The 17,393-nt window shown below is 34.6% G+C and overlaps 1 protein-coding gene across 1 annotated transcript in view; it reads left to right on the top strand.

Moving 5' to 3' along the window:
- LOC114939899 (SLIT-ROBO Rho GTPase-activating protein 1) overlaps positions 1-17,393 on the top strand; it is a 75,777-nt gene that overhangs the window by 51,239 nt on the left and 7,145 nt on the right. Inside the window, 9 exon segments of the mRNA XM_085482635.1 lie at positions 4,566-4,749; positions 8,609-8,774; positions 9,546-9,773; positions 14,308-14,436; positions 15,056-15,277; positions 15,566-15,841; positions 16,284-16,879; positions 16,952-17,173; positions 17,293-17,363. Coding sequence (XP_085338761.1) covers positions 4,566-4,749; positions 8,609-8,774; positions 9,546-9,773; positions 14,308-14,436; positions 15,056-15,277; positions 15,566-15,841; positions 16,284-16,879; positions 16,952-17,173; positions 17,293-17,363 — 2,094 coding nt within the window.

The raw sequence follows: 17,393 nt of genomic DNA, 5'->3' as shown, positions 1-17,393 counted from the left end.
GAGAGAGAGAGAGTGATGGACTTGAAATAATTTATAATTAATTGAAAAATAAATTTACTTTTAGAAATATCGGGTTGCTAATTAGAACTCTAATCAATTTTAATATTATATTTATATGCACTAATTTCTTAATAGTATCAACATACTCGTATTGCTAATAAATGATCGTTTCTATTAAAATTGTCGCTAGGCAATAGTAAAATAAATATTAATATTCCCCCATTAGTTTGATTGATCAAAATTTCATGTAATTCCGCACTACATATACTAATCACGACTAACAATACAGCCCCATAATCGATCAATCAGAAGGATCGGGACGAGATTGAAAGAGAACGAGCGGCCTGCATTGTACAGCCTATTTCGCTAATAGCGCCTATCGCGGTCTAGTTAATAATCATAGTAGGTCGCAATTCTCTGTCCCTAAAGTGCACGACAAGAGCGTCGCGGTGCCTTCGTTGTTCGGTCGATCCGTTGTTTGCCCTCTCGTCGGTTAGTAGCTCGTCAGTTGGTGCATCCGACCACGATGTACACATCGACCTCTCGCTCGTTAGATGACTAACTCGGCGGGGGTGCTGCATATAGGGTGTCCCAAAGCCACCGAGGGTGTCCCATCCATCGAAAAAATTTCTCTGTTTCTTTTATTAATCCAGAGACGGCTATCTTTATTTTATCGCGTCTCTTTTCATTTTTCAACGCCACACATATCTTCGTAAATTTGTAAACTTTCAATAAAAACTTTGAAATTAATTTCTAAATTAAAATTATAATATAATAGAATTTTGTTTATTTTTTTTCTCGAAGAAAAAATAGAAATTTTTTAGTTCGCTGAAAACTTTTTATTTTTAACCATCCATTGCGCGAAAATTTTATGTGGTATTTATGTCGGAGAAAAAAATCGATGTTGAATAAAAAAAAAACTACTAAAGATAGACTATGATTTTAGAGTACCCTATATGCAGCAATCGTGGCTTCACGTTGCACTCGGGAGTTTATTTATCTCCATCGTGCGTTGCTTACGTGTCTGCGTTTCGGGGTCAAAGATCGCTCTACGTCCTTTCGGAAAGGATGAATCACGCACGCGGAAGTAAGGAAATCGATAAAACCTTTATTCGGCAGTACATATATAGGGACTTGTCCTTAGAAGGGAACTCGGACTGACCGGTTTTCTCAAGACTCAGCACCGCGAGGAAAACTTTTATTGTATTTGACTCTGTTCTTCGAAAACTAAAAGATATTAATTTTAGAAGAGAATTAATTATAATGAAAATGATATTATTAAATTTAATATATACATTAATATACATATACTATAATATTTAATAATATATAATTTTATTATATTGAATTGTTTTTTTAATTTTGTTGTAATTTATAGTTTGTGTCATTATTTAATTTAATTACTTTAAATCGTACTTTAAATTTATGGTTAGCATTTTTTATCATCGTATTATTTATACAGATATTGTGTGCAATTGATTTATTTTAATAATTTTTTTATCTTTCTTCGATTAGAATATTTTTCTATTCAATATTATATGAAATATAAATAATATTCAATATTATATGGAATATTTTCTTACAGTTATTTAAACTATTTGCAGACGATATATGTAGAACTTTTATGACTATGATTTATAATAAGTAAATATGAAATAAATAAATAGGCAATATGGAAAATATAAACGATGTGAATGAAGACTGGAAAGTCTTTTGTGCTATCGACTTCCTTTGAAATTATTCAAGCGGTTTAGAGTCGCATCTTATAGCAATCTTCTTCCCTCTTCAAATTTTTTAATTTAGCAAACCATTAAAATTAAGCATATCTTCATTAACTAAAAATTTTATACATTATATCCACAAAATTACAAACAAAAAATTAGTCATCAGATTTTTAAGTCAAGAATTCCGAGTACTTTAAATCGTCCGAGCAATGTTAATAATATAAAAGAAAGAAAAATTAAATTTTTAATTTAAAATAATTTTTTTTCACATCTCGTGTTTCTTTCTGTAAAAAAAATTTATAAAATTTTTAATTTAAAATAATTTTCTTTCACATCTCGTGTTTCTTTCTGTAAAAAAAATTTATAAAATTTTTTTATATCTTTTAACCTCAAGTTAGAACCACGTAGCGATTAACCAGACAAAATTAGGCATATCTTTATTAAATAAAAATTTTACACATTATATTCACAAAGTTACAAACGTAAAAAATTAATCATCAGATTTTTAAGTCAAGAATTCCGAGTACTTTAAATCGTCCGAGCAATTAATAATAGAAAAAAGAAAGTTAAATTTTTAATTTAAAATAATTTTCCTTCACATCTCGTGTTTCTTTCTGTAAAAAAATGTCTAAAATTTTTTTATATCCTTTAACCTCTAGTTAGAGCCACGTAGCGATTAACCAGACACGATTGTCGACCGCATAACGGCAAAAAACTGCGGCGGCGGATCTTTTTTAATCCGCACTCGTGGTATTTCCTAGAATTAACGTTCTATCATCGCCTCCGGTCATAAACGGTCCATTCGTGAGTTTCGAGGCTGAACCGCCAATGAACCGATCCGTTTAGAGCCCTCGATAATTGGTAACACATGAGGCGAACTGACATATGGCGTTTCTCTCAGGCGTTTCTGTTTTCTTTCTTTCTTTTCTTTCTTTCTTTCTTTCGGGAGGGCAATATCGACGATGGATATACCCGAAAATGTAAAGCGACGTCGTCGGAACGAATTTATTCGTCCTCGATCTGTCAGGAACAGAACGTTCATTTTGATTCGAAACGCGCGTCCCTCATGCCTATTTATCGCTCGAGCTTTTTTTCTCGTCCTCTCTTTAACGATTCGCTCGATAAAAGAAAGAGCGACTTAAAACCATCGTCCAGCTCTTCCTTCCAATCGTCCAATTACGCTGGATTGATCGACGCTTACGCGAGAGAAACGGGATTTCCGCTTTCGAACTATATATTCTGTTGAGCGAAATACGATAAATTAAATCGAGTGATTCGATAATGGTCTGAATTCTCGAAAAAGACTCGGGATAATTAAAATAAATCTTGCCTCTTAATTAATAAAACGTCGGGTCATAAGCAGGGAAAAAAGTCCGGAATAAAAGCCTGCGATTCTCAAAGAATCTCTTCCGTTTAAGGAGTTTGAACGGATATCCCGAGACTTTATTTATTCCGAGAGTGTAAGTACGAAGAAAAAATGCTGATTGTGAGTGCACATAAAGGTTTTATTGCACGCAATTTTACAATGATGTAAGTAATGAAAAAACTAAAATAGTAAAAGAGAACTATTATTATTATTATTATTATTATTATTTATATTGAACAACAATAATAATATAGCTCTTACTATTAATTATTTTCCTTTTTTAATTACTTGTGTCATTGTAAACTTGTGCGTGATAAACCTTTACGTGCACTTATTGTCAGTGCGCACTAGTGCATCCAATCGAATTTACTATAAGAAAAACTCTGCTTTCGTTGCATCGACGATGGATTATGCGTGTAATGTATTCGCGGTCGTTTATTATTATCAGAGCCGAAGGAAGTTTCGGAACGGAAACGAGATACGACCGTCGACAATAAATCACGCACGGTAAAGCGCAATCGTCTTTCATCCTCGTCTCGCCGAAGTCTGCGAAACGATGGATTGTTTCGCGTACACATCGTTTATTTTTAGTACGCGGAGCCGAGACGTCGTTCCTCCTTCTTGTCATTGTCTGACGGATAACATTAACGGAATATACATGCGGATTAAAGGAAGGGAGGATAGAGTCGGAAGTTCGACGATTGTGTCAAAGTCCTTCTTCGCGCGACATCCGTTATAACCGAGGCATTATTATTATTCCGCGCAGCATCCGCCTCTCTGCCATTGTCATCGTCATCGATGCGAGAATAAAACGACTTTGACACGCAACAGAGAAAAGGAGGAGAGGGAGGATTATCGTAACGATATGAAGAAGCGAAGAGAAAATTGTATTTATAAATTAATAGGTAATATGCACGGAGAGAATTTTCTCTTGGAATTTACCCTGCATGATAATCATGATATTGGAAGAATTTTATTAGAGTTTCTCCGATTAATATTTGCACTACTGCAATAATAAAAAATATTAATACCCACAATAACATGTAAAAATGTACATTTAATTAATATTTTATTGTGGTAAATATTAATCAAAGAAACTCTTATAAAATTTTTGTCAATACCATATGTTGACCTACGATTATCATGATTAAGAGAAATTTCTCTTCGTGATACATTAAGAATTTTTGACATTATCTTGAAGATGAAAAAATTCTGTATACCGACTTCGAGAATTTTAACAACGATGACGAAAAGAAAATTTGCAATCTCGGGAAATTCGTTGCCCTAGGCCCTAGACGGCGACAGAAATTTTTGTTAATCGGAGGGATTACGCAATCCCGAGGAGACGGCCAATTTCCGGGGATTACTTTTCAGAGTCTTCGTGCGTGGTCTTCCAAACCCCGATTGAAACCCGAAACGCAACATCGATTAGAGGCCGGGTCTTAACGTGGCTTCTCTTTTTTTGCTGTTTGCAGACATACGGCTACAGCTGAACGAGCAGCTGAGATGCCTCGACGTGAGAATGGAGGCGCAAGTCGCCCTCGTGGCCGAGCTCCAGGATTTCTTCCGCAGAAGAGCGGAACTGGAGCTGGACTACAGCAAGTCCCTCGACAAGATGGCCAGGAGTATACAATTGAGGCACAAGGAGCAGAAACAAAAGTATGTCATTATGTTATTTCAGGTATTTGTTATTAGTCTCAACCTTCTTTTATTTTCTAAGACATACACGAAGAGAATTTTGTCTTAAAATTTACTCTAAAAATCAATTTAGTATTGGAAACATTTTATAAGGGTTTTTCCGATTAATATTGATCACAATAAAAAATATTAATAATATACAATACATAGTAATTTTTACTGTGTACATAGGAAAAATTAATCGAACAGATTTTATATATTATTGTAATAGATATTAATATTTTTATTGTGGTAAAACATTAATCACGGAAACTCTTGTAAAATTCTCTCTGTGTAAGAAATTAAGAAAACATTCGGGGATATTGATTTAAAAATAGAGACAGCAATAAAAATAAATCTTAAGCAAGTACATAATAAGCACGGGTAAAAAATTAAAAATCTATTACATTAAGGGGTCTCGTTCCTATCATGCGAAAATAAATTTTGCGAGATACTATTATTTAATGCAGTCAGCTGTGGAATTTGTAATCATCAAAAAGTTAATCGTTTAGCAGGGGAATTAAAACGGATATATAATTTCAAATATTTATATATTCGCCTCTTTTACGCACGAGAGTGTGTAAAATAAAATGAAATTAACAACGCGAAGATTTGTTGGCCATTTCATAATTTTATAAAAAACGTAACGCGCGATTCCTGCGGAAATAATTCCTCTACGGCATTGCGGCATTAAACGATTAACGGAGGTACATGCGTTAATTAATTCGCTGTAATTCATGCGCGTGCACCACGTGTTGTACGGCGTGATTGAAATGATGGCGCGTATGATGCATGTAATATACATATAGCGCGGTGCATTTACTTCATTACGTTGCATTACGTTGTGCAACGCGAATTATTTCACGATTACGTTACGTAAAATTTCTATCGAATCCGTGATTATATTTGCGTGTAGACCTTGATCATGCATGATTAAATTCCGATCGCATAATTAATTGCAGCGGCGCGGAAATCGATTCGGGTACTTAAATATTCATCCGCGTTTCTTGCTAGAAACGTCAGTGCTCATAAGTATTTCAGCATACATATTTTCAAGACATAATATTTCTACTTTTAAGAATTAATATTGGATTTCTTATTAATATCTGGAAAGAGAAAAATCAATATTTAATATATAGAAATATATGTATAAAAGGAAACGGCGATAATATTTGAGCTTTTTTATATATTTGCGATATGAAAATTGTTTATATATTATATATTACGATTAATTATTTATATTTATATATTAAGAAAACATTTGTGTGTGATTTACATTAATATCGAAATAATTCTTTTCAATACATTATGTGTTTATATATTAAATATTTATGTAATAATTTCATGTATTTCACAAAATTTAAGGTAATTTTATATAAAAATAATACACAACATTTTTTACACTATATTATTAAGACAATTTTATAGCGTCCTTAATTTTAAATTCAACTATCTTTTCAAGTTTCATTTTTAAAAATTCTGTCTTGTAATGCCTGACATATCTTAGAGATATGCTTTCTATATTTTATTCGATGGATATTTATTTGAAAATATGTTTGAGGTTGAAATGTTGAAAATGTTGAGATGTTGAAAATATGAAGATTTTAAATTACTGTTTTTAAAATATATTATGAATATATATAAGTTTTTTATATCTCGTTTATATATTCAATATCTCTTCTCAGCAAAATACTGAATATGCAGTACACAAACTTCATTGTAATTCTTGATTAAAAAAATGTAAATGGTATGCAAGTTAAAAATATCCTATATGAAAGTTAAATAAAAAAAAAACTTATTTTAAGCACTTATTTTTGCGTCTAAAAATTTTATAATTTTATTTGGGATTTTGAAAAATATTCAAATATCAGAGAATTCTTGAAATATTATTTCTTTCACGCAAGATTTCAATAGACGGTATTCCGTATTATATCATGATATATCGCGAAACGCAATTAACGGGTATGGAATCAAGTTTATTGTTAATAGATTTGATATGAATTCCGTATTACGTGACAATTTGTATTTTCTCGTACCATTAATACAGACGCGATTGACATTTCTCGCGCTCCACTTTCGCTAATGGACGGACGGACGGAAAAGCAACCGCAAGCGCATTTTTCCTGCGTCCCACACGCGCGTGCATCGCCGCAGCCTCTTGCTGCATCTGCGACATGCCCCAGTTCCTTCTCGTCATTCAACCCTGAACGCGTAGTGCCCCTTTTGTGCACCGTATTCAGCGTCGTCCACAAAAGGGATGCGACGTGTATGTATGTACACATACATACATATACGTAAACACACACATACATATACGTAAACACACATATATGTATGTATGCGCATACACGTAATCCAGCGCACAAGAGTACGCGATGCTGTACTCTTTTCCAACTCGTCGCGTTTCCCTCATTTCGCTTCGGGAGATATCGCGGATCGATAATTTCTTCTTTACGAAGCCGCATCCGGGGTCGTCCCGGCTGTACACACATTCGTTCACCCTTTTTGTCGCGTAAAAAAGTAATCACCATAAACTAGATTTCGCGATCGATAACCGATTTTAAAGATGCCCCATTTTTGGACTTTCAAATTCTATTTATTTTCTAATGTACAATATTGACGTAATTCTAGAGAGATACTATTTTATTTGTAATATCGAAGAACACATATATACAACGCAATTTATATCAATTTCATATTTCTACACGGAGAGAATTTTTCTTAAAATTTACCTTATATTAATATGTATAAGTATATACATAGTAAAATTAATCGAACATATTTTATATCTTGTTGTGATACTTAGATATTAATATTTTTCATTGTGGTAGATATTTATCAGAGAAACTCTTGTAAAATTCTTACCATGAGTTTCAGGGTAAATCTAAGAGAAAATTCTTTCTGTGTACGGATATATAATATCCAATTTTAAACATCTAATCTATCATATTCAAGCATCTTAGATTTATAACTAACTAACAATAAATCAATTGTAGGCAACTTTTTCACTGAATAATTAAAAAAAGTATAAAATCACAAATTGAATACTTAAAACGTCGCTAGTGGTATTTAAAATAGGAACGATATATTAAATTCGACCCAAACTAGCCAAGAAATTTTTATTTTATTTCCACAACGTTTCGACCATCTGTTTTTGGTCCTTTTCAAGTGAAAAATTCCTTGATAAAAGCGCAGTTAGTTGACACTGTTGTCATGATTATTAAACAATATGATTATCGGAATTTTTTAAAAATATTTGAAATAACTTCAACGATAAGATGCGGTTACTTTCTTTCAAAAGTTATTTCAAATGTTTTTAAAAAATTCCGATGATCATATTGTTTAATAATCATGACAACAGTATCAACTGATTGCGCTTTTATCAAGGAATTTTTCACTTGAAAAGGACCAAAAACAGATGGTCGAAACGTTGTGGAAATAAAATAAAAATTTCTTGGCTAGTTTAAGTCGAATTTAATATATCGTTCCTATTTAAAAAAGTATGATATTTAAAATGAATAGGGGAATGCGAGACGTTGTTATCTTTACTCGCGTTACCACACTCTTGGGTAATACATTACGCTACTGATATAATATATTATGCTGTATATCGCGCAATTGGGTATGCATGAACGTGCAAGTGGAACGAGATCGCTGTTACGTACTTGTATATATATATATATATATATAGAAACATAACGATGCGTTCGAGGACCGCAAGTCGAGACGCTTTATCGGTTCGTTAGCAGCGATTTAATTGCCATGTAATTACATCGATATAACATATGTACACGCCGTCACACAATATCTGTCTTTATATCGATCGATCGCTTTTCCGCAGGCGGGAACAATGGCCCCTGTTCTCCAGCTACGCCTGCTGGCAGCAGCTCGTCAACGAGACCAAGTCCCTAAGCAGGGACCACGCCGCCCTGTCTGAGGTCTACAGCACCCACCTCGTGGGTCGTCTCAATCAGGTGATGGAGGACGTGCAGCGAATTTACAAGCGTGTGAGTGTCATACACGTGATGCAATAACGATATACAGTGTATATAGCGTTTGCTCCTGCTAGTCAAAGCAGTTGGTTGTAGTTCGCGATTGCATCACGACGCCGTGTCGTGAGAAGTTCGACTACTCCATTGTCTCGTCGAATTAATTGCCTCGAATGTCTCCATTCCTGTTGCAGATATTGTCGTGTGTCGATATGCATGATAAGGCGATGAGATATGCAGGGAACGGATATCAATTTCTCGATATATCGCGACGTGTCTTTGTATTCCCTCGAAACATTTTTCTCCTCATACATCTTCATATCTGTCATTAGATTCTCGAAAATTTCTCAACTTCTCGTTGTTAATTAAATTTTTGCAATTTTTCGATTTTATCTTTTTGTAATCTTAATTGAAATTTCTTTATTATTTTTTTTTACCCTTGCAATCTTTCTGAAATTTAACAGACACGAGGATATTATATAATATTAATAATATTATAGTTTATCATTATTTGTCTTTCATTATTTTTTATCATATTCTTCCCGACGATTTATGAGATAAAGACAATTAAACTATATTGAATTTCAATTAAATACATATATTCAATTAAATACAGATATTTACAACATGTTTTTTTCTAAGATAAATATTTGCCAAAAAAAAACATTCTGTATTTAAGAGATAAATAAGATGCTTAAATTATTATTAACTTGATGCTTTAAATACTCTCGACACTTTTTCGTTTCTATCTCAATCCACGGACGCGTTTTTTTTTCCTGGTTGTTGCAGTGTCGCGAGATCGGCTACGAGACGCACGAGGAAATACTCCGAGTGCTGCACGAACTTCACACGACGATGAAGACCTACCAGGCTTATCAAGCCGAGTCCAGGCAGGCGGAGACGAAGCTGCGCGTCGCCGAGCAGCAGCGCAACAAACTCGAAGTGGCGAACGCAGACAGCCGCGACAAGCTCGCGCGCAGCAAGAAGTACAAGCTCATCGAGAAGGAAGTTAACAAGGTAAGATCTTGGAGTAAAAATATATATATACGTGTATATACCGAGACGACCGTTCGCGAGTGTTTTTACACGAAGGAAGCACTCGTTTTGAAGTAGTTTAATGGTGCTTGACTCTCGCGAGAGCTTGCGCAGTTTAAAGCTCTTCTCTCGAGTTACATCAACTTGTCGCTTCGAGAAAATTACATTGACAAGTGTGGGGGATTTGTTTCGCAATTTTTTCACATTTTCTTTCATGGGTAAATTTTTAACATCTAATTTTTGTATAATGTATTTTATATAATATTATATAATATATAAAATTATAGGATATTACACAATATATTTTTATATAATGTATTATATATTATATGTTATATATTAATTAAATCGTAAAATGTATAATATATAATTAATCTAGAAAATAAAATTTTTTCTCGAGACAAATCTAAACGAAAAAATTGACATATTCTAAATTTAATAAAATTAAATTTAATATAATTATATCGCGATAACGAATGAAGATTCCTTCGATTGCACACGTCGCTTGCGATTTGTTCTTATAAAATGACCCTGGCCGTGGATAAATCCGGCATATTACGATCGTGTGCCCTTCAAATTTTGGCAAATGACATGTTAGGCTACGAGAGAGAGAGAAAGAAAAAGAGACACGGTCGGTCGAGAAATTATTATTCATCGAAGCGCATGACTTTCCCTCTCGCTTCGTCATTCTGGCAAATATTAACACCTGGCGCGGACTGGAAGCGGTGGTCGCTTCTGGCAAAGGATCAACGGTGATCTTACGTCAAAAGCATCACGATTTATCGCGATGATCAACACGGTGATTCTCTTTTTGCGACGATAAACACAGATTTCGATGTGCTTCCTTTTCGTCGTTACACGTTCACCAGCTGTTTGCTGTGTCAAAGCGACGCGTCGACTAGGAAGTGCTTCAACGTGTCTTCGCATGATGACTTATACGTGCATGATGTGGGAAATCATTCGCATAATCTTCCGGAAAAAAATAAAAAATTAAATTTTCTATAATACTGAATTATTATTAAAGATCGATAAAGATATTTCGATAAACGATCAGATATTTTCTTAATCAAGATATAAAATCAAGATTGAATTTTAAGAATGCGTGCATTTTAAGAATTAAAAGAAAATAATTACACTTGATTTTCTTTGGAAATTGAAATAATTTTATTAACTGCGAGAGATAGCTTTGAAAAAACGTTATAAATTATTAAGAAATAATTTCATAAAATCAGTATATACATATAATACAACAATATAATAAAAGTAATATATAATAAAATTAATTCGATAAATTAAGAGCTGATATTTTCGAAAAAAATGTGTAAATATCGAGAGATACCTACTGGAATTTCGTCATGTTCCTTTAAAGCGGTGAGACACTTTGCGCCAACTAAAAGTTCGCGTGTCTGGCCTTCGTGGATGCGATTGAAAGGAAATTGAAAGTACAGCTGGAACGAGTGGACTGCCGTCTGCTGCGTCTTAATAATTTTATTTCGCGAGCTGAACGGAAACGCGTTCATTATGTCTTGACGGCCGCGCCCTTAATTTCCTCTGTCACAATTTAACAATAAGGACATTATTAAAATGGTGGACTGTCGAGATCTCTCTCTGTCTTCGTATGGACCTCTCATCTTCCGAGTTCAAATCGCTAATAAAAATTAAATCATTATATTTATTAGTTATAATAAAATCAGACCATTAAAAACTACTGAAAATAAGCCTTTTTGGTAATAGGAATTTCAAGATTCTCTATTCCTACACAGAAAGAATTTTCTCTTGGAATTTATTCTAAAAATCATAGTAATTGTGGGACAATATGGTATTGAAAGAGTTTCTCTGATTAAAATTTACCACAATAAAAATTATTAATATGCACATAGTAAAATTAATCGAACATTTATATTGTATTAGTGATGGATATAAATTTTTTTATTGTGATAAAAATATTAATTAGAGAAAATCTTGTAAATTTCTTACCATTATTTTCAGGGTAAATGCTTCCCGTGTAGAATAATATTTTTGAGGGAAAAACTTGTATAACTGTGCATCATTCTTGTGGGTGCAATTCTAGATAATGCCATAAATAGTAAGTGCGTAAAAAAGTCGAGTGCTAAAATAAGTATATCGATGTGTTTTTGTTCGGTCTAAGAATAAATCTTTAAATGTCACTTAGGAGAATAGTTTCTGTCAGATGTGTACTCAAAAGAATATATTTCTTCTTTAATAACTTCGTATCGTACGTCGCGTGATGCACGAGGATTGTATTATGTCACTATGCGTTTTCCACGCCAATAAAGATTAAATTCGTGACGGGATCGATGGTACTTTATAACTTTATATCCTCCTCCGGTAGCATCATGCTACCCGCATTATTGAGCGGAAATAACGCTCTCGCAACGAAATATATATGTATATATATCGGCGATAAAGTACGAAGTACGACGAAAATGTGTGTCCGACGACAGGTGACGGAGACATCGAGAGAAGAAGAACCGAGAACTAGATACTATCCAGGCCAGAGGCAGGATGTCCGAATTAGGTGTCTACGTCATCGGTTCAGCAATTGTTCCGCTTTTTGTCCGTCCAACTCCCAACGTTATCGTCCCACCGTACGATTCACAGAATCGAGAACTGCATCTGAGAATTGCATTCTAGAACGGATTCTATCTCGGAAAACTCGTTTTTGCCACATTAGCCTGCGAAACAGGAATGTTAATCGAACAATGATGATAGAATCGAAATCAGGAAGACTTTTTGCATACATTATCTAATTTCATAGCTAATATATTTTCACTCATCGGGATATTATCTTAAGTAAAAGTCATTTTAACTTTTAGCAATTAAATTCAACATTTTTGTAAAAACTTTTTCTCATATTTGTGATGCTTGATGTGTTTTAACTTCAAATTTTTAATTTTTAAGAAAGATCCTTTTTAACTAATTTTATAATTAATATATTCGCTCATCGGGTTATTATCTTATGTAAAGTTAATTTTAATAATTAAACTCTACTTTTGTAAAAACTTTTCCTCATATTTGAGATGCTTGAGATGTTTTAGCTTAAAAAAAAATTAAAAATTCTTAATTTATTAATCACTATAGAGAGAGATTACACAAAAGTTTTTAATTTTAAAGAAAAGTACATTTTCTGTTTTTATCGATAAAAGTATTTTCAATAAAGTCGAACCATTTGCTATTTCATGCGTTTATTTTACGACAAACACGTTTGTATCGAACACTGATGATCGAACAGGATGACAATCGGGAAGAAACTTTGAAACTACCCCTTTTACGCACATTATCTAATTTCATAATTAATATATTCAATATATTTATTCATCGGGTTATTATCTCACGTAAAGTTATTTTAACTTTTAACAATTAAACTCAATTTTGTAAACTTTTTCTCATATTTGAGATGTTCGAGATGTTTTAACTTAAAATTCTTTATTAATCACTATAGAGAGAATAAATAACACATAAATTTTTAACTTTTTAGAAAAACACATTTTTTGTTTTTATCGATGAAAGTATTTTCAGCAAAGATATTCGCTATTTTGTGCGTTTATTTTACAACAAACGCGTTTGTATCCATATATATTCGTCGTATAGGATTAAGTATATACTTCACTCTTTTGTCCATATGACTCAAGGGTCCCCGGGGATTCAAAGCGTTTCTCCAGCCTATGTCGGGAGAATATCATCCATCCTGCGGAGTGAATCGGGAGAAATGTTAGGAAATTCGTATGAAGCGTCTCTCTTCTCTTCTCTCCTTTCTCTGTTTTTTTTTTCTGCTTCATCCCAATCCGAGTAGACGCCGACCGAGGATTTAGGGTTGACCTGCCAGTAGGGTTTTTTGCCTGGCACATGCAACCCGATGGAAAAATAAATAGCGCTCCCCTTAGCTCGAGCGCAGCTATAAGCGCGATAAGACAGATGGTTGAAACGGTCTGAAAGCAAAAGGGACATCGAGAGAAAAGCGTAAGAGTCCAAGCGGCTTGGAAAATAATAAAAAAGAGAAAGAGAGAGAGATCGACAACACGTGCAACCGACTCGTTGTCGTTGCATTTGATGTCATCGCTCGTATTAAAAGAACGCAAACTTTATACATGAAATGTACGATCGCAGCGTTTTTTTCTGCATGACATTCCCTTACAATATTACATCATTTGTGAAAAATGTAAATTAGTACTTTTCTTCATTGATCAAAAATTATATTATTAAATTATATTAATTTTAATTATATTATTAAATTATAACTTAATTATTTTTATTTTAATTATATATTATTAAATTGTAATTACAAAAGCTGAAATTTATGTTGCACGTCATTATCTTTAATATATCATTATTTATTATATTTAATATATCATTATTTAATATATATCATCACATATTTAATATATTATTAAAAGTATAAAATAGAGCGACAGACAATGACTTGTTCGGCGAAACGAGGATTCTAATACGGGTAGCCTAGATTCCGGCTCTCTGATCTGAGAATTTTCTTTTTCAGAGGAAGAGCAAGTACCAGGAGGCGAAGCTGAAGGCGCTCAAGGCGAGAAACGAGTACATCCTGTGCCTGGAGGCGTCGAATACGACGATACACAAGTACTTCGTCGACGACCTATCCGACCTCATCGACGTAAGTTACAAATACATACGCACGTGCACCCTATTGACCTATATGACCCCGCGACCGGACGCTTTCTCTTGCAATCGTTGCACTTGTTTGTGGTACTGTAACTTTCGTCGCTACATAAATCTGAATTAAATTGAATCCAGCACTCGCCACGCGTTACGTTACAAATGTAATTTACTTTAGAAAGCGGAAAAATACTGATAAAATTCTTGCTGTTTTGAAACTGTTAAAATAAGTAAGACGATAAAAATTGATCGAGAGATCACGAATGAAAAGTAGCCATTTATTTCATGCAATAAATATCGAGTGTAAATTTTACGTGCCTCGTCGGCAATTTTATCGTTAAAAGAATATAATAATAAAATGTAATGGAATTTTTTTATGTATCGTCATGTATAGTATATTTATCTATCGCAATGTATCAATATTATTCAAAGAAGAAGATTGTGTTTAATAATACTATTGATATTACTTTTTTATTGTTTTAATTTAATAATATAATTAAAATAAATAAGTTGTAAATTTTAAGAGAAAGTTCTCTCCGGATACGATTATACAAATGATGGATACGTACGATAAAAAAAGAAAAATGACAATCACATATTTGCGTTCGGCTCCGCAGTGCATGGATTTTGGATTTCACAATTGCATTGCGAGAGCACTGCTGATGCACTGCAGCGCAGAGGAAGGCAGGCAGCGTTCCTTACAATCTGGCGCTGAACAATTAGCAGCGTGTGTTGGTGCTCTCGATTCTCGGGCGGATAAACAAAGATTCATGGAGTCCCATCACGCGGCCTTCATGATTCCCAAGAAATTCGAGTTCCAAGGACAACGCGGAGATGAGGTACGAATTGAATTTCAACTTTATCACTATAAACTTTATTAATATATTGTATTATGTTTGTTATTTTCATCGAGATTAATTTACAGTAAATTAAAATATATTTTATTTGTAATATTGTTTTAATAAAATAATAAATTTTTTATATTAATATAATTTATATTTATTATATGTATAGTTAAAATATAACTTATAATGATGTTTGAATAATATAATTATATAAGATGTGAAAGAGAGACGACTGATTGAGTCTGTAATTTTTTGTCACTAAAATTGATTATCGATTTATAGTCGCCGGAGCCCGAATTACAAAAGATGCTGCACTCGGAGATGGAGCAACGACTGCAGCAGTTGCAGCAGAGGGTGACGTCGCTGCGAACCGAGTCGGAAGAGGTATGGAAGACTCTGGAGACGGCAGAAGCGAGTCTGCTCGAGATGTTGACCGCCAAGGATTACGATTGTTCGAGATACTTTGGCGAGAACGCTGTGCCCACGTCGAGGCCGCCTGAGACAGTGCAGATCAAACTGCGAGCTGACAGACAGGAGACTGAAGAATTCTACCTCATAGTGAGTAATACATAATAGCATCTCCTATCTTCTCTTCCTTCGCGACGAGTAATAGACAGACACGCGGCCGTGCGGTAGAATATTGATCGTCGCATTAGCATTCGAAAGATAGAGGAAGTGCGCGTATATAAGGGACAGGAGAGGAAAAGCGACCGAGGAGGACGCTTTGGTACCATGAATCTATTATTTTCCTCGAGATAAAATGATTCTCGCATGAAAGCTTTTTGAAAGGTAAGATATCAGAAATTAAACTGCACGGTTTCATCCAATTATTTCTTCTCATCTATATTTAGATTAGATTGTAGAAATAGAATCGAGTATTTGAATTGTTTCGTAAAACGATTGGTATAATAAGTAATATATTTCGTCAATCTTTCTTCGGCATGGAAAACATGTGATTTATCATCAAGGATATTGACACTTTTGACTTTGGTGTTTGCAGAAATTCAGGGAGTATCTTCTCGGCACGTCGAGAATAGCAAGGCTAGATGCAAAGCAGGAGTACATCCGGCAGAGTCTGCTGGATGGCTCGAACGCCAGTCCGAATCCGTCGATTTCCGCGACAAAGCAGAAGCAGGCGCGTCGCAAGCGAATCGGCCGTCTACAGATGAACGGCCAGCCGAAGCTGTTCGGCGGTTCGCTGGAGGAGTACTTGGAGACCACGAATCAGGAGATACCGCTGATCATGAAAAGTTGCATTCGCGTCATCAACCTGTACGGCTTGCACCATCAGGGTATTTTCCGCGTCTCAGGCTCGCAGGTGGAGATCAACAATTTCCGCGAGTGGTTCGAGCGCGGCGAGGACCCCCTGGCAGATGTGACCGACGCTTCGGATATTAACAGCGTCGCCGGGGTATTGAAGCTCTACCTGAGGGAGTTACGTGAACCGCTCTTCCCTATCATTTACTTCGAGCATCTAATGGAGCTTGCGCAACTCGAGTCGAAACAGGACTTTGTCAATAAGATGAAGGAGCTGATAGCGAGTCTGCCGAGGCCGGTAGTGATCGTCATGCGGTATCTCTTTGCTTTTCTTAACCAGTAAGTATTGTCGCTCTATGAAGAATGTGTGGAATTGTGTCGGATTTCAATTTTAATTTTACGCTTGAATAGTCTGTCGGAGTTTTCGGATGAGAATATGATGGATCCGTACAACTTGGCAATCTGCTTCGGCCCGACCCTGGTGCCCGTTCCCGAAGATAAGGATCAGGTTCAATACCAGAATCAAGTTAACGAGCTTATTAAGAACATCATCACATTCTGCGAAGAGATCTTCCCGGAGGATATCGGTGGTACTCAATATGAAAAATATATCAGCAGAGAGCCTGATGATGCGTAAGCAGTTTTATTTATTATTAAACATATCGTAAAAAGAATATCTAATCAGACGTCGCGATCATTCTATGCATGTTTCTTGAATTTCTGTTATATATGGATGATTCTCATGGTTTTAGGGACGTGGGTGATTCGCCGACGGATCAAGTTCAAGAAGATATGGATTCAGAAGTTTACCCATCCGAAGACGGTAATGCACTTTTCGAATATATTCTGTTTG

The sequence above is a fragment of the Nylanderia fulva genome, unplaced genomic scaffold, assembly GCF_048542155.1.
Source record: "Nylanderia fulva isolate GAGA-0341 unplaced genomic scaffold, ASM4854215v1 Scaffold21, whole genome shotgun sequence".
Lineage (NCBI taxonomy): Eukaryota > Metazoa > Arthropoda > Insecta > Hymenoptera > Formicidae > Nylanderia > Nylanderia fulva.
Note: the sequence above shows the minus strand (reverse complement) of the source record. Positions and strands in the feature narration are given on the sequence as shown.